This window comes from Puma concolor, chromosome B2 (assembly GCF_028749965.1).
Source record: "Puma concolor isolate L17-30 chromosome B2, mPumCon1.1.hap2, whole genome shotgun sequence".
NCBI lineage: Eukaryota > Metazoa > Chordata > Mammalia > Carnivora > Felidae > Puma > Puma concolor.
The window spans coordinates 121,631,583-121,651,819 of record NC_141671.1 but is presented as its reverse complement, the minus strand read 5'-3'; the positions used below and the strand labels follow the sequence as shown (position 1 = coordinate 121,651,819).

The following is a 20,237-nucleotide window of genomic DNA, read 5'->3' as shown; positions in this document are numbered from 1 at the left end:
ACATGTCTCTTCATGTCTTTTTTTTTTTTTTTTTTTGTCTTGCTCTTGCTTCTCCTACCCCATAAACTTATTTTGTCCTTTACAACCTTCTTTTCATCCTTCATACCATCCCTCTGTCTCTCTAATCTGGTGGTTCTCAATCAGGGACAGTTTTGCCCTTTGTGGCCATTCAGTGTCTGGAGATGTTTTTGGTTTTTACAACCAGGGAGGGATGCTACTGACACCTAGAGGGTAGAGGTAAGGAACACTGCTAAAGAGTCTACAATGCACAGAATATCCCCCACACTAAAGGATTATCTGGCCTAAGACTTCAATAGTTTCATGGTTAAGAAATCCTGCTTTAACCTTAGCTAACCTCACAGCTTCAATATTCATGTCTATATATCTTTCTCTCAAGTATATTTATTTGCAGCCTATCATTTCTTCCAAACTCAAGCCCTTCATTTCTTACTACCAATAGACTGCCATTTTGAATGTTCTACCAAGATCGCAAACTCAATGTAACCAGCATCTTCCTTCTATGCACACCCACCACCCCAAACCCATTTCTCTGACTCCTGCTTTGTGCCAGAGTTGAGTACGCACCGGTGTGTTGGTTCCTCATTAGATTGTAAGCTTCTTCTGTGGGACACTATGTCTTTATATTTTCCATTTTGTATCCCACAGTGCCTGGGATGGTTCCTTTCCCATTAAAATCTCTGAACATGTTCACTGGATAACTAAAACATATAAACTTTGAAGAACATGGGAGTTACTCAAATCCACCAAGATAAACAACTACAAAGCAAAGAATTCTAGGCAAGAAGGGACTCCTTCTCTTGGGAAAGAAGACGGAAGAAAAAGCCTATTTGTAAAGTAGAAATTGAACTGAATTTAATTCCTGTTTTCTTTGGTCACATGTGCACGATATTGTACTGGGGAACTGGGGGACAGAGCCAGAAAAGGCACATAGTGGAAAAGGACTTACTGACTCAGAAACATTTGCAACACTCAAAATGAAGCTTTCATGCTCATATAGTGAGATTCCCGAGAATAGAAGTAAGATCTTCCCTTCCTTTCCTAATGCCTCAGTGGCGGAAGTATTTTACTGAAAGTTTTGGTTATGTAGAAATATTGTTGATTATCTAATAGATTGACAGATTGGGAAATTTCATAAATGGAGATGTTCAATAGAAGGACTCTTCCAGCCAAATAGACTATATCTGCAAATAGTTTGTATGTGGCTGATGTGATTTATTTATAACTTTTGCTTATTTTTGCAGGAAGTAAGGTTGCTTTTCATAACTTTCAGACACTGGTATGTTGCAAAGAGAAATCTTGTTACCATTAGCATAGGCTTTAATATTAAGTGCATTTTATTGCAGTAATTTATTTTCTTTTATTTTTGGGGGGGGGGGGGAGGTGGGGCAGAGGCTCTGAAGTGGGTTCTGTGCTGACAGCCCAGCTGATGTGGGGCTTGAACTCACAAAACAGTGAGATTATGACCTGAGCCAAAGTCAGACGCTTAACTGACTAAGCTACCCATGTGCCCCTACAGTAATTGTTATAGTAATATCAGAATATTTGGTTAATCAAACCCCCTCCATTCTTTGACCTGGCTAAATGATATCACACATCCATGCAGGACATCTTAATACTTAAAGTTTCTAATGTCCATATACATATATATAAATCCTAAATGCTGTTTATGAACCTTTTTGCCTTTTTGACTCTATCCCCACTCTAGACTATCTATTAGGAACTACTCATTATTCCAAAATACATTTAATAACATCTCTATTCAGTTGAGAATTCCCAATACTCTCTGGATCTACATGTTCTGTTGAATATTTATAGCTTCCTGAGGCCAGTACTTGTAATTTAACCATTTAGATATAGCATATTTAGATCCTGAGATGTTTTGGCAAATTATTATTATTATTATTTTATCATCATCATCATCATCATCATCAAAGGACAGTATTTAAAATCATAATTAGGTTTCAAGATGCTTGGTAAAGTATTGGTTTATTCTTTAATGACTACAGTCATTTAATCCTTCAGGAGGAGATTTCTTCTGCCCCTAATCCCAAACACGACATTCCAGAGGCTAATGGTACTCCTTCCTTTTGAAGACTCAAAGAAATAGGAGGAGTTCCTTGGTCTTTAGGCCAACATAGACCTCCTTCCTGGGTCAGATGGGTCAATAGATAGAGCACCATATGATGGAAAGAGTATTTTACAATCTGCTTCCCATGATGAGCCTCTCTTCCTTTTTCGGGATTCAACAAGGTTATTTGCACTGCTAGCACTGAGAGACTGAATGAGAAGGACAGCCACTTACTCGGTATATGTGCATTTTCTCATTTGACCCTCAGCATAGCATAAGGATGGGGCACCTGGGCAGCTCAGTTGATTAAGCATTTGACTTCGGCTCAGGTCATGATCTCGCAGTTCACAAGTTTGAGCGCCATGTCAGGCTCTGTGCTGACATCTTAGAGCCTGGAGCTTATTTCAGATTCTGTGTCTCCTCTCTCTCTGCCCCTCCCCAGTTCGTGCTCTGTCTCTCTGTCTCTCAAAAATCAACAAAACATTACAAAAATTAGAATCACACAAAATGGTTGACTTAGTATCAAGGAACTCGGATCTGTGGCCACAGGCCACATTTTCTCTTGCCCACTAAAAGCATAGCTAAATAGAGGAGAAATGAAAGAGCATATGGAAGCTTCTGCTGCAGTCATAATCACTCCCTACCTTCATAAAGCACTTCTGTAATTTACAAAGGATGTCCATGAACATCAGCTCAATTGTTTCTCAAAACAGCTCCACCTTCTCTTCCCTAGGGGAAGGTGGCTAGTCCGAGGAAAAGTGAATCATTCCATTATTATTACAAACCCAGTGCTCTTCTTTCCAGAATGTATTGAGGTTGAATAGAGCAGCCATTATCCCAGGAGGATGGTGGCTGCCATGGACAGCCTATATTAAAAGCCACTCAGTTCAATAAACATTTACTGAGCATCTACTATGTGCCAAGTACTACTCTGAGTGTTTTTTGTTCAGAGACACATAAAGCTGAAATCCTGGCCTTAAGGGGCTCATGGTCTAATAGGAGAGACATAGCCATTCAATTACCCTGCATGGTAATATATCTTATGATAGAGCCAGGCACAATAAGCTACAGAATATGGAGGAGGAAAATTTTGCCTGGCTTGGGGTGTAGGGAAGACTGCATTTTAGGCCGAAGGAATGTGTCATCACATTGAGTAAAGGAGACGCTTCCTACCACTGAACTACCTAATCTTCCTAGCACTCTCCATAACCTCTAGCTTAAATCCCCTGTTCAAGAGATTAGGCAACTTTTCCAAGATCATAATATTCAAAACCTGGTGTATCTCTTGGTAAAGCCCACATTTTTTTTTTTTTGCCTCATCTACTGCTAACGTAGGTTTTCCCTTTCATATGCATTTAATTGATCTTGACTGGATTGCAGAGGGGCTATGAAAAACAGGAAATCTTGTTCTGCAATTGATTTTTTATTTGTGTCCTCAAGGGAATTGCTTTTATTATTCTTTCTGTTAAAAAAGAAAAAGAAAAAGAAAAAGAAAAACCTGACTTTCTTAGACCTTAGTCATCAATGGTGATTACTGTTTCAGATTGCAAATATGAATAGAGGCAATTCTTAAAAACTTACTGACTGCCTGTCTCAAATATTGCTAGCATTTATGGGTCCCTTGGGTATCATCAGTTAGATTATTTTCTTTTCTAGAATATCTCCTAGTAACCTTTATCTCTCCTGGACCAACACTCACAGCTTATCTCAAAGGAGTCAGACATTGCTTTGGGGGAGGGGGGAACATTAATATTCTTGTCTTATAGCCTACTCTAGTAGCTTTAGCATTGTTAAATAGCAAAACTAATTGTTAAGATCCTAAATCTAAACAACACTTTTGACTACCTTATAAATATTCCACTTTCTCTTCTGTCTTGTTTCTAAAATATAAAGCCTCTTTGATGAAAGCTGTACAAATGGAACATCAATGAATCCCAAGATGAGCAAGAAAATCTAGAGGATCCAAACCCCAATTAGTTTTGCTCCCAGTTGTTATGTACCTGGAGTGTATTTCTGAAAGTCAGTCTGGAAGAGGGGATCAGAGCCCTAACTTGGGAGGGTTAACACAGAATCGGGACTAGTATCTATTCCCACTCTTGTCTGTCCAGCTTGCCATGTAACAGGAACCATTCTTAACACTCATCCATCTTCATGACAAACTTGTGGTTGTAGGTATTGTATTATATTCAATTAATAGATTAGAAAACAGGGCACAGAAGGTTAGGTAATCTCTGACAGAGGAATCACACATGTGCTTGCATATTGCATTTCAGTTTGATGCAATATATCCCCCAAACAAACAAAACACAAGACCCTTTTTGAGAGTTTCCTTCTTAGGCCTTTTTTTATTTAGAAGACATTTGTCCTTACTTTTCACAAACTCTTGGTCAGATTAGATTTAGAGCCATGGGAATCTCTGCCTGATTGCAGGGTGGATTAGGATTTATGAATCAAAAGGTGTCACGGTATGTGATAACGCAGGATCCTTCCTGGTCTGATCATCAAGTTCTGGAGTTAAAAATCTATTTCTATGCACGTGGACTGGATACAGGCAAGTTTCCAGTGACGACCACTGGGTTTGGCCCAGGCCTTGTGGAGAAGGTGGAGGTGTCTGTCAACCTCCTTCATTTTTTTTTTTTTATTTCATTCCTTCGACCCCTATACTTCCTACTACAGGCCCCATTGGCAGATGTAATCTTTTGTCACCTTTACAGTTATGTGGTTTTTGCAACACCGGTTTGATTTATTTTGAGGAATGATCTCTCCAAGGCCATAAAGAGGCATCCCATCCCCTGGAGGTTTGGTACCAAAACTCAGAGAGAGCAGAATATGATCAAATGTGTTATTTTCCTTGGTAGTATCCACATAAAGTATGGACATATGAGTCTACTTGTAGGTACTCTTACCAATGGGGAGGCAGAGGGACGAAAAGGGTAAGGGATGACTGAGGGGGTAACAGAACAAGAATCTAACTCGGCTGAATTCAGGGAACTGTTTCATCTACTGTGACTTCTTTAACCAACACGAAGTGAACCTAAGGGCTTATGATCAATTATTCTCAACTATTTTGTTGAAAGAAATGTGCACAAATAATGTTTTTTTTTTTAATATTTAACGTTTATTTATTTTTGAGAGAGAGAGAGAGAGAGATACAGAATTCAAGTGGGAGAGGGGCAGAGAGAAGAGAGAGACACAGAATCCGAAGCAGGCTCCAGGCTCTGACCTGTCAACACAGAGCTTGATGCAGGGCTCGAACTCACAAACCGTGAGATCATGAACTGAGACAAAGTCAGACTCTTAACCAACTGAGCCACAGAGACACCCCGTGCACGAATAATTCTAAAGCAAGTGGGGTGCCTGGGTGGCTCAGGTCATGATCTCGTGGTCTGTGGGTTCAGGCCCCATGTTGGGTTCTGTGCTGACAGCAGCCTCGAGCCTGCTTCGGATTCTGTGTCTCCCTCTCTCTCTGCTCCTCCCCCACTCATGCTCTGTCTCTCTTTGCCTCTCAAAAGTGAATAAATTAAAAAAAAATTTTAATAAAAAATAAAGCAGAAAGGATATACAGAACTCACTAAAAATAAAATAAACAAAAGGATATATAAAACTGGTGTCTTCAGTTTTCATCTCTAATTGGCAAGATAAATGATCTCGTGCTGAGAAGAAGCTTCAAACTACTGAAACTTGTGAATAGTGCAAACTAGGTCCCTTGGAGCACTTCCAACACTCATTTGCATGGCATACCACCCTGAGGACTAGTTTCTATTTGGAGTATAAAATCATTAACTGATTGCACATCTGTCGTCTTTGCTGATTGAAGAGAATTCTACATACCTGTGTTCACCTGCTACAAGAAGGACTTCTGATGAAGTGATCCTGATTCCCACTTCTGTAAGTAGTTTAGAAACCTTGAATTCAATTTACTGGAACTTGTTTAAAATTGCAGACCGGTGTTAAGATAGAAAAATACTTTTTCACAACAGATAGTTCTTCCAGGATGTATGAACAATGTGTGTTCTCTTTAGGAATTGTGCCGCATGCAAAACTGAAATTGGTAATTCTCTACTTTTTTTAATTATTTGTGTTTTGAATTATTTTCTTGGTTGGCATGTAATTAAACATCTCAACCTGTTGATTTTACTGTTGCTTTATTTAATTCTTGAAGAGAGGAGCCAGATGTTATTCTTTCCCCAAGCAATGATTTATTAAAGACTTAATTCTTCCTTGTTTCAGACTGATAACTTGAAATCTCACTTTATGTTTGACAATAGGTCAACTTATCAAAATGGAAGAGATGGCCTCTCAATAATTGTATAGTACCTACTGTGACATAGCCTGCTTTGTCTCTGAGGGAACAGTTAGCTTACATTCTACTTCTTTTCCCTTAAAGATACAGTCTACACTAATTTCAAAAGTGCCCAGTTAGAGAAACCAGAGCCAGCAGAGAAATGACTCTTATGAGACCTTAAATCTCACATTATACTGATTTTTGGACAATATTTGCTTCAGTACCTAAGTAAATTGTACTAGGTTACAAAATGCCCTTCAGTTTCTCCTCCACATCTTTTTGTTTTGTTTTGTTTTGTTTGTTTGTTTGTTTGTTTTGTTTTGTGGTTTTTTGGGGGGGTTGTTTTTTTGTTTGTTTGTTTTTTGGGTGGTACAGGTGGCCAGTTCCCAGAGAGAAAGGAAGAGTAGGAACCATAAATGAGTGCTGTCCTCAACCAAGGTGCTGAAGAACACCCCGCAGCATTCTGCTACCAGGTGAATGGATCTTGCCCCAGGACAGTCCATCCTCTGGGCATCCGGTTGGCCATCTACCTGGCCGGTGCAGTAGGCATGTTGATTATGGTCCTAGGAAATTTGTTTGTGGTGTTTGCTGTGTCCTACTTCAAAGTGCTTCACACCCCCACTAACTTCTTGCTGCTTTCCTTGGCCCTGGCTGACATGTTTCTGGGTCTGTTAGTGCTGCCTCTCAGTACCATTCGCTCAGTGGAGAGCTGCTGGTTCCTTGGAGACTTCCTCTGCCGCCTGCATACCTATCTGGATACCCTCTTCTGCCTCACCTCCATCTTCCACCTCTGTTTCATTTCCATAGACCGCCACTGTGCCATCTGTGAGCCCTTGATCTATCCCTCCAAGTTCACAGTCAGGGTGGCCATCAGGTACATTCTTGCAGGGTGGGGGATTCCAGCAGCTTACACTGCCTTCTTCCTCTACACAGATGTAGTAGAGAATGCACTCAGTCAGTGGCTGGAAGAGATGCCTTGTGTGGGCAGTTGCCAACTGCTCTTCAATAAGTTTTGGGGCTGGTTAAATTTTCCTATGTTCTTCTTCCCCTGCCTCATCATGATCAGCTTGTACGTGAAGATTTTTGTGGTTGCCATCAGGCAGGCTCAGCAGATCAACACCTTGAGCAAAAACCTGGCTGGGGCTGCCAAACATGAAAGAAAAGCTGCCAAGACCCTCGGCATTGCCGTGGGCATATACCTCTTGTGCTGGCTTCCCTTCACCATTGACACGCTGGTTGACAGCCTCCTTAACTTCGTCACACCGCCACTGGTCTTTGACATCTTTATTTGGTTTGCTTACTTCAACTCGGCCTGCAACCCTATCATCTATGTCTTCTCCTACCGGTGGTTCAGAAAGGCACTGAAACTCTGCCTGAGTCGAGAGATCTTCTCACCTCGGACACCCACTATTGACTTGTACCAAGAGTGACTTCTTTGAATGCAGGCGAGGGTAGGTCCCTGCAGGAAGGATGAGGGCTCTGTGGCAGGGGCGGTGTCATGAGTTTGTGGGCATGCTTTTAGGGCACCGTGGTTTAAGTGGAGGAGAAAAAACAACCTCTTAATTCGAAAAGAAATATAGTACTCTCTTAATTCAATGTTTCTGTAGTAGAATGTAGCACTCTCTTTATTCAATGTTTCTGTAGAAAAGGAGGGAATGAAATCAACCAAGTATTTATTGGCTGCGTTAAACTTCTGTGAAAATATTTGGCTCCTTGTTATCACTTCCTTGAGACTGAGATACAGAGGTGGAGAGAAAAGAGCGTGAGGTGGAGATTTCTGAGTTCTCATACTGGTTCTGCCTCCTGGCAGTGCTTGGGTGAGACTATTTTGACAACCTTTGAATTTCTCCCCATCTCAGAGTTACAGCTGGAAAATTAGGGTTTTGTACTGTTTGTTCAGGTAACCTGAAGCTCAAATATTGTATAATAATTTAACTTTGGAAAACGCTGTTTGACATCACTTTTCATAATTGTAGTCAAGTGTTGGGAGTGTTTCTTTTTCAAAATGTCCTCTTTAGAATCCCTGTCTCCCTAAACAGGATTGTAAACTACGTTTGTCCATTTGAATGATCACTGAGTAAATGTATTGTATTCTTGAAGGAATATTTTCTCACTTTTCTTTAATTATTAAAACTTGGAAGTGGTGAAATGTTTGTAAAGTGATAATGATCCACATCTGGCCATTGTAATATTTTTCCTTTAAAAAAAAAAAATTACCTAAGTTAGATCTACTATCTTTCCAGGGACACCAGTATATGATTTTCTTTGGAAATACAAGTACTTAAGCCACATGCTTGTTCAACACTGAACCAAGTGTTTCTTAGGACCTATTACTAGTAAAGGTATTGACATCTTCTATGTACATTTTGCCTCTTTTTTCTTCCTAAATCTTTTCCTACAGGTCTCTAATAACTCCCACATTTCTTACTGACTATTTTTCAAATTAATAATTGCTGATTTGGAAAACTTATTTGTAAGTTAATTTGAGGTCTCCAAAGTACAAACATATAGATAGATGTAATATATATACGAACATAAATCAATCAATCTCCATAAATAAAAAAGTAATGTTTTATTTTGTCATGGAAGTTAACTGAAATGAATTCATTTCCTTTCCTTCCTTCCTTCCTTCCTTCCTTCCTTCCTTCCTTCCTTCCTTTCTGGCTAGAGAGATAACTTTTATTGACTTTATTGTTTTTCTTAATTAAAAAATTATTTATTGTAGGGACACTTGGGTTGCTCAGTCGATCGAGTATCTGACTCTTGATTTCATCTAAGGTCATGATCCCTGAGTGGAGTCTCCAGTCAGACTTCATGCTAAGCATGGAGCCTGTTTAAGATCCTCTCTCTCTCTCTCTCTCTCTCTCTCCTTCTGCCCCTCTCCCCCACTCATGCTCTCTCTTTTTCTCTCAAAAAAAGTATTTATTATAAACATATTTTTTGATGTATTTTTTAATGCTTCTTTTTTCTTTCGAAGTAATTATTCTTTCTTTTCCAATTAACTTTTTGGTATTATTACATAATTAAATTAAAAAAGAATTATAAATTACAATTTATTCTAATATATACAATTTTGAGATATCAAGGAACACTGTGCCTTAGATATAGGAATAAATAAAAATTGCAAAGTATAAATCAGTCATTACTTTAAAAAACACATTTTTGGGGCACCTGGGTAGCTCAGTTGGTTAAGTGTCCGACTTCAGCTCAGGTCATAACCTTGCAGTTCATGAGGTCGAGCCCCGTGTCAGGCTCTGTGCTGATAGCTCAGAGTCTGGAACCTGTTTCAGATTCTGTGTCTCCCTCTCTTTCTGCCCCTCCCCCGCTCATACTCTTGTCTCTGTCTCTCTCTCTCTCTGTCTCTCTTTTTCTCAAAAATAAATTAAAAAAAATTTTTAAAACCACATTTTCCTCTTCTTAGAGATAAATCCACACCTCTTCACAATCCACTGAGTATGGCACTGTCTGTCCTAGAAGGACGCTCTGCTATATCACAAGGTGGAACTCTGCATAAATAATTTTTATGTGCATATTTAAACGATGTTAAACAGGTTTTTGTTGAAACAGGACTTCTCGGAGTCTTTACTTTGTCATGTCTAGTGTTATTCTCCAAGAGCAGGCTATTGTATGCAGCAATTCCAAAACGTTGGGGATGCAGGAATTTCTTTCCCCTGGAGCATTTCGTAGGATGACTGTCTGATAAAACCTCATTTGGGAAATGTTGGCTCAGAAGACAATGAGAATCAGAGGAGTCAAAACCTGAGCAGAGCAGTGGAGGTAAGAATGCCTCCAAATTAAAGTGGGGGGTGCCTGGGAAGATGGAGGGAGAGGAAGAGGTGGAGGGGCTTGAATGCCAACCTCAGGGAGGTCAAAAGGGTGACGACTCCCTTGGTAGTTGTTTAGCTGCTTTATCTCCGTATTTCCTGAATACTCTGTGCACTTTCTCAGTTTCTTTGGTCATGCCATTCCTTCAGCCTGAAAATCCATTTCCATCCTTTCCCTCCTGCAAAATCTCTGAATCTCATAAGGCCCAGCTTAAGTGCCACTTCTTTAATAAGTCTCCCTGATCTTGCTTCGAGAAGCCAAGTTCTCCTTTCTTTCGTGCTTCTCAAACACATCTTTTATCATTTAAACTTCCATGCATTCCAAACCATAAAAATTGTTGATATACCATTTTTTTTCTATAAGATAGTCTCAGGTTTTTGTTTTGTATTCCTAAAGCTCTGAACCAGAACCCAGAATGCTAAGTTTTCTAAGGTATTTGTGAAATGGATCAATGAATCAGTAGTATAAGGATCAATGCTCACTGTCCTCACATAATTGTGTGCTCTATATTTTAAAAATAAACATTTTATTTTAGAATATTTTAAATTTACAGGAAAGCTGCAAAGATAGCACAGAGAGTTTCTATACCCTACACCCCATTTCTCCTATTATTAACAATTTAGATTAGTATCATAAATTTCTTACAATTAATGAACCAACATTGATATATTTTTATTAATGTATCAGTAAGAAGTCCAGCATGATTCAGATTGCCTTAGGTTTTCCTTATGTCCTTCCTCTGTTCTAGTTCCCCTTTAGGACACTACGTTACATTTAGTTGTTATGTCTCCTTAGGCTCCTCTAGACCTTGACAGTTTCTTTTATCCCTTATTTTTTATGACCTTGACAGTTTTGAGAAGCACTAGTCAGGCATTTTGTAGGATAGTCCTCTATGAGGGTTTGTGTAATGATTTTTCTCATGATTCCACTGAGGTTATAGGTTTTTTGGGGGAAAAAACATTGAAATAACATGCCATTCTCATCACATCATGACAAGGGCACACTGCTATCAACATGACTTGTCACTATCGATGTTAATCTTGATCTAGTTGAACTAGTGTTTATCCTTTTAAAATTTTCACAGTTAACAACATTGCTTCTTGCCAGAGTTACAGATTCTGAAACATAAAGGTAAGATGGTATTACCATTTCTACATAATCTAGCACTGACTTGGTACAATGTGGGCATGTGGTTCATATGTCAAAAATGAAAAACAAGGTGAATATGTGAGTGTCTTTATCGATGTATATTTCACTTATCTCCTAAAACTAGCAAATTTTCTGTTGAAATTAAGTTTTGTTATAGACAAGAAAGAACTAAAGACTGCTTTCAAAAAAGAATTACCCTGAATGGGAAAGTAATATTCAATGAGTTTAAACAGAAGAGCATAGCATAGAGTCCTATCCATACCAACCATTTACACAGTTCTGAGTTGTAACAGCAGTAGTGAGAAGAGCAGAGAAATAATCATCCTATCATCGTTTCGGGAAGTACAGTGGCTTCTGCTTCCTACATTGGGGGAGGAAATAATTACACAAGATGACAGTAATCTGTTTGGCCATCACAACAGCTTGGTCAAAACGATATCTATGCTTGCAAATGCCCCCCAACCCCCAAGAGATCTCCACTAATTCTAAATCAGACACAGTGGCTGTGTTAGTCTACACACAATTTATAGATAAATATTTCAGATCTCTCTCCTCAGACATTAAGCCCAAGACATGTAACTGCTCCCCAAAAGGCTCCCTCCAAAAATGAAGCAAACCAAAAGAAAGCAAGAATCTTGGGATGCAATTCACAGGTGAAAGTTTTGACTGGTTGCTAGAGTTAAAAAGCTTTTTAGAAAAGAGGAAAGTGAATCAAAGAATGAAGATGTTTGTAGATGACGTATCAGAACAAAGGGAAGAGTCAGTGAACTGAAAGAAATGAGGGAGAAAAATCTTTTTAGAAAGTGGGATATGCTGAGCTCTGAGGTAGTTAGCAAATAAAAATTTAACACTTATTAATAAAGTACATGCTTTTGGAGAAGTGACAAGGAAGTTCACATTTTAACGAGTGGAAAAAAATTTCCTTTTACTCATAAATACATTTACCCTATTACATTTGAAGAGTAATTTGTTTTCTCCTCATTAATAGCCTTAGTTGATTTTTAAAACTCGTTTCATTTAGAAATTGTAAAGATTTCTTTTACTTCCCAGTCCAATTGTTTACGTTTGTTCAGAGAGCAAATTCACGGTAGCTGAACTGTCCTTGAAAAGTCAACCATTCACAACAACTTTTATGGCTTTCCGAAACCATGGGTAAAATAAAACATAAATCAAAGGGTTCATGTCTGAGTTATAACAAGCACACCAATAGCAAATCTCATAAGTTTTGGGAGGGGTTATGAGGCCTATAAAAGAATCAATCGATGAGTCAATACTATACGGTGACCATGAAGTCATAAATGCTACCACAGTGATACCCAGGGCTTTCATTGCTTTTCACTCTCTCTTGACCACTCTGGATATAAATCAACTAGCTGATGAAAATTCTATTTTGCCCCCGGTATCTTCAACCTTTTTATCCTGTTGTCTACCCATAAGAAAAATATTGCTATAAAGAGTTATTATAACAAGAATAGGTGTGAAGCAAGATAGAAAACCTATCAACACCCAGTTTTGATTTACAATGGTCTGACAACCTCCTACACAGTTGAGGGCACTAGATAATTCCTCCAGCCCATCATCATAAGCACCTGTGAAGAACACGGCACCACTGTATACAAGAGGCAGGATCCAGGAGATGCCGATGCATGCCCCTGACACAGACACCGTGAACTTGGTAGGATAGACCAGAGGTTCAGTAACAGTGATGTACCTGTCGATGGAGATGAAGCACAAGTGGAAGATAGAACAATAACAAAATGCCACATCACAGCCCATGTGGAAGGTACAGAAACTTGGCCCAAAGTACCAGCAGCCCTCCACAGACCTGACCATGCTGAAGGGCATGACGGTCACCCCCACCAGAAAGTCAGCACAGGCCAGAGAGGCGATGAGAAAATTGGTTGGCGAGTGCAGCTGCTTGAAATGCAGGATTGAAATCACCACCAGAGGGTTTCCAAAAACGGCCAGCACAGCCCCCAAGCTGAACAGTGTGTAGAGAATGAGCCGGGGTCCGGGCGAGTAGGGGGCTTTCACGCAGGATCTGGTCAGAGTCATGTTCTGGTAGCAGAGCTCTGGGCTGCAGGTGAGGACAGGTGCTGCTCCTGATGCTGCTGTTTACATGTGGAGAATTCTGTGTTTCTTCATTTTCACAGAGGAAGTGGGATTTTACTTCTCAACACATCTGGGAAAAAATCCACAAGGATGTCTAAAGGAACGATCAGATACGATGTTTATTATATTTTCCAATCTCCCATTTTTATGGTAAATCTTTTGATTTCTATAATAAAATTAAAATTATATAATAAAAGATTACTGAGGGGTTGATGTCAATTAAAAAACATTTGGTTGCCTTAATTTGATAAAATTTCCTTTTAGTCATAAATATCTTTATTTTCTACCTTTAGCATTTCTCTTTGCAACAGTCATTGATATGGTATGTAACTCTGGGACTGAAGGATCACCTCTTCTTATCCTTATCTCAGCATTGCTTTACTAGGACATGTAGTCCTTCCAGATAAATAAATGCCATCAACGGGAAAATCCCTGCATGGAATCCCTATAGCATAAGGTTTGTGAACTTGGTAGTTTATTTTCAACAGTGATTTTTAGGAATGTTTTTCTTTTATTTTTTCATGTTTTCTTTATTAATTTGAGTGTGTGTGTGCATGAGAGGGAGAGGGGCAGAGAGAGAGGGAGAGGGAGAGAATCCCAAGCAGGCTCCACGCTGTCAGCGCAGAGCCCAACGCTGGGCTCCGTCTCAGGAACCGAACCCTGAGATCATGACCTGAGCCTAAATCAAGAGTTGGACCCTTAACTGACTTACGCACCCAGGTGCCCTGATCATTAAAGCCTTTATAACAAATAACTGACAACCTTGAATTCTGAAATTAGCATAAATACCTTTCAAAATTGAATGCAAAATAAAAATATTTTTAGATAAACAAAACCCAAGAATCTCCATTGCCAGCAGACCCACACAAAAGGAAGAAGCTAAAGGAGTTTTCAAGGCAGAAAAAAACCAATCCCAGAGGAAACACTGTAGTGTGGGAAGTAACGAAGTGTGCCACAGAGTGTCAATATCAGAAAATAAAATAAATGCTAAAAGTAAAAATAAATGTCTTTTTGACTTAAATTATATGCAGAATTAAAATAAATGACCACAGTATCAATAAAATGGCCAAGACAAACGGAGTTAAAATGTATATTGAAATTCCTGGCAATCTTTTGCATTGCCCTGAATTGGCAAAATTATTAACTTATTGGAGAATTTAATTAATCAGGGATACATATTAAAACTCCAGGACTCCAGGGGCGCCTGGGTGGCGCAGTCGGTTAAGCGTCCGACTTTAGCCAGGTCACGATCTCGCGGTCCGTGAGTTCGAGCCCCGCGTCAGGCTCTGGGCTGATGGCTCGGAGCCTGGAGCCTGTTTCCGATTCTGTGTCTCCCTCTCTCTCTGCCCCTCCCCCGTTCATGCTCTGTCTCTCTCTGTCCCAAAAATAAATAAAAAAACGTTGAAAAAAAAAAAATTAAAAAAAAAAAAAAACTCCAGGACTCCAACAGAATAATATGTTAGTCCAATTTATAATTTCATAGGAGAAAGAGTGAATAATAAAAAAAGTAATTTATTTAAAAAAAATTTTTTTTTCAACGTTTATTTATTTATTTGGGACAGAGAGAGACAGAGCATGAACGGGGGAGGGGCAGAGAGAGAGGGAGACACAGAATCGGAAACAGGCTCCAGGCTCTGAGCCATCAGCCCAGAGCCCGACGCGGGGCTCGAACTCACAGACCGCGAGATCGTGACCTGGCTGAAGTCAGACGCTTAACCGACTGCGCCACCCAGGCGCCCCTAAAAAAAGTAATTTAAAATGAGTCCAAAATGATAAAAGAACAAAGACAAAATGTGAAGAATGAAGAAAAATACTAAGATAGTTGACTTAAACCCAAATGCATCAATGATTATAATAAAATAAGAGAAGACTCATTCAAATTGGTAACAAACTTTTAGGCCTGGATTTCAAACTTCAGGACCAAATCTTTGGTTTTATTTACCCTGAGATTTGGAGAGAAGTCAAACAACCTAACTGCTCAGGAACTACAGGGTAGCTTCTCCGCCACAAATGTGTTTTCAAGATCAGCCTAAACTTAAAATTGAGGTATTTGTGAAACGTTGGGAATTTTCCGTGTTTTATGACATGGGATACGGTGTGTGAATATGACATCAAATTTGAAAAAAGTCTTCCTCAGATTTAACCAAACATTGCTTAAAGTGAGCTTTTCCAAGCATCTGCCACAGACAGATTTACTGACGTGGTGAACAGGCCTACTTCCTACTGCTGATTCTGCCAACTTCTTGTCCTGTCACTTTTCCACTTCCCAGCCTTCTGGGGGTGTGATTTCTTGGTATTTTCACCTTTCACGGTTACCTCCCTGTCACTTTCAATGCTCATTTTCTTCTTCCTCTTCTCTATTAATGTCATGTGCTCTTGGCCTTCCCCTAGACTCTTGTGTTTTTCGGCCAACTTTCATTCCAACATTGTCTTTTGCTGGAGTTCTTGTCTTAAATCTCCTCAGCTCCCTCTGTTTCATGCTCTAGCGAGGAGTTGAGTTCCTCTTGTTCACCAATGCTCTTCCAACAGCAAGGGAATCAGACATCCAATTCAGATCTGACTCAAACCTGAGATTTGATGTTTAAGGGACATTCTCCTTAGGACATCTCTCCATTGTGAAATTGACAAAATGATGTATTTATAACAATAACTATCTTTCCAACATGTTTATTTCACTTCACTTCTTCAACATCATGTGGGAATAGTTGCCTGTCATAACGTATTATAAATATTGTCACTGTTGGTTATAATGCAAACATACAATGTCATATATTTATAGAAGATGATATATTCAACAAATTATGCTTGGACATTTACCTTGGAGGAAAAAAGTTATACCCTTCCTCTACAAACACTTGAATATCTATATCTATATATCTATATCTATATCTATATTTATATCTGTATCTAAATAGATAGATGTTCCCCTGGGACAGATCTGAGTATAAAATAACAAAACCATAGGGGTGCCTGGGTGGCTCAGTTGGTTAAGCATTCAACTTTAGCTCAGGTCATGATCTCACAGCCTGTGGGTTTGAGCCCCGCGTTGGGCTCTGTGCTGACAGCTCAGAGCCTGGAGCCTGCTTCAGATTCTGTGTCTCTTTCTCTCTCTGCCCCTCCCCTACGTATTCTGTCTCTCTCTCTCTGTCTCAAAAATAAACATTAAAAAAAGTTTTTTTAATTCAAAACCATAAAAATTTAGAAAAAAATACTGAATACTTTCATAGTTTCGAATGGAAAATTTTAGGGGGCGCCTGGGTGGCACAGTCGGTTAAGCGTCCGACTTCAGCCAGGTCACGATCTCACGGTCCGTGAGTTCGAGCCCCGCGTCGGGCTCTGGGCTGATGACTCAGAGCCTGGAGCCTGTTTCCGATTCTGTGTCTCCCTCTCTCTCTGCCCCTCCCCCGTTCATGCTCTGTCTCTCTCTGTCCCAAAAATAAATAAACGTTGAAAAAAAAGAAAACAAAAACAAATGGAAAATTTTAGAAGATTTAACATAAACTTAAAATTTCCATATAATAAAGTTTAGAAAAGATAAACTTGGAAAAAACTCTTTGGAACATCTATTGTGCTCTAATTGATTTAGTTGAAATGAGCAAGACAGATTTTTTTTTCCAAGCACTTTAACCTTAAAAGCCAAAGCCCTGTTCAGAAAAGAAAGAGCTGATAGTCACTAGATTTGAGGAAGTTATGCACACTATCAAAAATTTCCCTGTATTCCAGAATAAGAGTAAGAAAGATAATTGGATGGCCAAAATAAGGGAGAAAGTAGTGGGGATCTCTGAGACAGGAGCGCCCCATCTCTCCCTCTCTGGGAGAGGGTTGAGAAAGGGCAAAAATTGACATGCCAGTGCAGTTGGTTGAATAATAGCCCCTTGAAAGAGATCCATATCCTAATACTTGGAACCTACCACTGTCAATCCTGTTTGGAAAAAAATATTTTTGCAGATGTGACTAAATTAAAAATCTTGACGTGGAGGAATCATCCTGGATCAACTGGGAGGGCCCTAAATGCTATCTCAAGTGTCCTTGTAAGAAAGAAGCACAGGGAGCTGACACACACCAAGAAGGCAGTGTGACCACACAGGTAGAGATTGGAGTGTTGCGGCCAGAAGCAAAGGAGTGCCAGCAGCCAGCGGAAGCCGGAAGAGACCAGGATGGATTCTCCCCCACACCCTCCAGAGGGCGTGAGGCTATGTAGGCACACTGATTTGGGTTCAATACAACTGATTCCATGTTTCTGCCCTCCAGAATTCTAAGAGAATAAATTTGTGCTGTGTTAAACCATCAGGGGCGGTGGTAATTTGTTACAGTAACCACAGGAAACTAACATAGTCAGGTAGGTTTAAGGGGAAAAGATCCAAGTGCAAGGGAAACTCATTCTCCTTCCTTGTGCAGAACTCACGGGGCAGAAATGGCTACATAGGCTGTCTGAGCATACAGCTTGAGACAGCACCACAGAGCACCCCACTGCTCTGCATGGTACAAGGACAGTAAAAATTCCTGAGCCCCTGAGGGTGCCATGGAGTCATGACAGGTCCTCGAAACCCCACCAAATGTTTGACTGCCTGTGATGCCACAAGCGCAGGGGAATTCTTCTGAGAAAGGCACTGGAACTGGCCGATAAAAGTAAGAATTAAAGGAGCCTTGCTGTCAGATATGAGGAATGACTACTCTGTGACAGAAGAGGACCAAAGTCCAGAGACCAGGAAGGACATCTTATTGGACATCATTGTAGGTAGATGGTCACCCAGATCAGATCTCTAATCCACAGAATCACTGTTGATGGGTGACTGACACAGTAGGGAAGGTAGAGTAAACCCAGATTGACAGAGAGGAAGTTTCTATCACCTGGAGGTTAGGGAGCTTGGCCCAGAAATGAGGTAAATTTATAATTGTAGAGCACAGAGAACACAAAATCTGGAGCTAAATTGCTTGGATGCAAATCCCCAGCTCACCATTTACTAGACGTTTACCCTGGGCAAGTGATTAACTTGTAGTGTTTCAGTAAAATAGTCATGATGACTTCATGTGTTCTTCTTGCTGTGACAATTTAATGATTTAATACGTATAAAACACTTAGATACAGCAAGTGTTCAAAAGCTGTTTGCTACTGTTATAGTGATAGTTGCTTTAACAATACAGTAGCAGGTTTTGCATACCTGAATCTGTGCCCTGTGATTCACGAAGATACTTGTGGGTTTTTCTGGCATTTCTGTAATGTTTTAGGAAGGATTTCTGTAAAACAGATTGTTAAAAGCCATAACAATCTGATAATGAGCTATTATCCAAATTGTAAGAATATTCATACAAAGATGTTAGGTAGGTGTACCTGATTGCTATGATGAGACAGAGTTGAAAGAGAACTTCAGCATGTTTTCAATATCCTGAAGGTAATTAGCAGAGGCTGAGGGGAGGGGAGAGAGGATGGAAGGAGGGAAGGAAAACTAGAGAGAAAATGACAGACTACTCTGACGTAACTCAAATCTCCAAGTCTTAGCGGAGGACGCCGAAAAGGAAGGCCTTGAAGGCAGAGAACTAAGAATTAATATCTCAATTTCAACAAAAGTGGCATTTTTCTTGGAGATAGAGGAAAGACTGATGAGGGTACAGTGGCTGTGACATCTGAAAAAGCTAAAGCAGCATGCCCCTCACCGTGCCACGCGTGGGTGGTCTGGAACACGCGTAAGAGACATCGGATTCTAGTCTAGAGGCGGCTATTGTTAAGCACATTATGCAGAGTTTCGGGTTGTGTGTACATCCATTTTTCCATTTGGAGATAGATGGCCATTTCATCCTAGAAGACACCTACAGACACAATCCTAATCGGTTCGTGTGGAAATGAGGCAGACTACATAGCTACTCTGGGAGAAGTGAGTGGGAAACCCAAATCGACTGAACTTAAGTCTATTGCATCCCATGACATGGGGGCTTATAAGAGAGGTAAAGATAAGTTACAGAAAAATCAAGAAAATTGCCTTCGGTGGTAGTTGAGATCTTCACCTGCTAATAAATATGCTTTCTTTACCTGCCTGCACTAGTCATAGGATAAAATCTAAAATGATCATTGGGGTGTTCAAAGCTATGCAGAGTTTTGAAACTTTCCCTGTTCTTTACATTAATACCTTCCTGGAAGGTATTAAGAGCCTTCTAGATCTGGCTCTCAATCTATACCCCCAGTGAATTCTATGTATTCACCCAATTCTATTAGTTGCTGATGTCATTTTTCACTCTACCCTTTTTATATGTGTCAACTTTAACTCAGAGCACAGTGAACTGTTATTGTTATACGTCTGTCTCTCATATTAACATGGATACCCCTTGAAGTGCAGGACACATTCCTTGCTTATTCTTGTATCTCTTCAAGACTCTGATACAAATAGATGCTAAATAAATAAGCATAAACAATGCATGCATGAATGATTGGACTGCACATGAATTTATGGGTATTATGGGAGGACTTACCCTCTGAATCTTGTGATTACTGAAGCATCTTTGCCTTGTCACTCGAAGAGAATGCTCTCAAATCGCACTTTGGAGTAAATTATATGTAATAGGCATTTTCAGTAGAGACCTTTAAACCTACAAAGATTTCTTGTATTTTTATTTTGCTAAAATTTTTTAAATGTTTATTTATTTATTTTTGAGAGAGAGAAGCACAAATAGGGGAGGGGCAGAAAGAGAGAGAGGGAGACACAGAATCTGAAGCAGGCTCCAGGCTCTAAGCTGTCAGTGCAGAGCCTGACGCGGGGCTTGAACCCATGAACCATGAAATCA

General features: G+C 39.8%; 1 protein-coding gene and 1 pseudogene across 1 annotated transcript; one reads left to right on the top strand and one right to left on the bottom strand.

The window, feature by feature from the left end:
• Nucleotides 1-6,419: 6,419 nt before the first annotated feature.
• TAAR5 (trace amine associated receptor 5) lies at nt 6,420-7,880 on the top strand. Its single transcript, XM_025925391.2, has one exon. It carries the CDS (start codon nt 6,791-6,793, stop codon nt 7,802-7,804), a length of 1,014 nt encoding a protein of 337 aa, XP_025781176.2. The 5' UTR covers nt 6,420-6,790; the 3' UTR covers nt 7,805-7,880.
• Nucleotides 7,881-12,407: 4,527 nt separating this feature from the next.
• LOC112862633 (trace amine-associated receptor 6-like) lies at nt 12,408-19,193 on the bottom strand (annotated as a pseudogene).
• Between the last annotated feature and the right edge of the window lie 1,044 nt (nt 19,194-20,237).

Excerpts from the sequence above, each read along its gene's own strand:
- TAAR5 (XM_025925391.2), top strand. The coding sequence starts at position 6,791 with ATGAGTGCTGTCCTCAACCAAGGTGCTGAAGAACACCCCGCAGCATTC.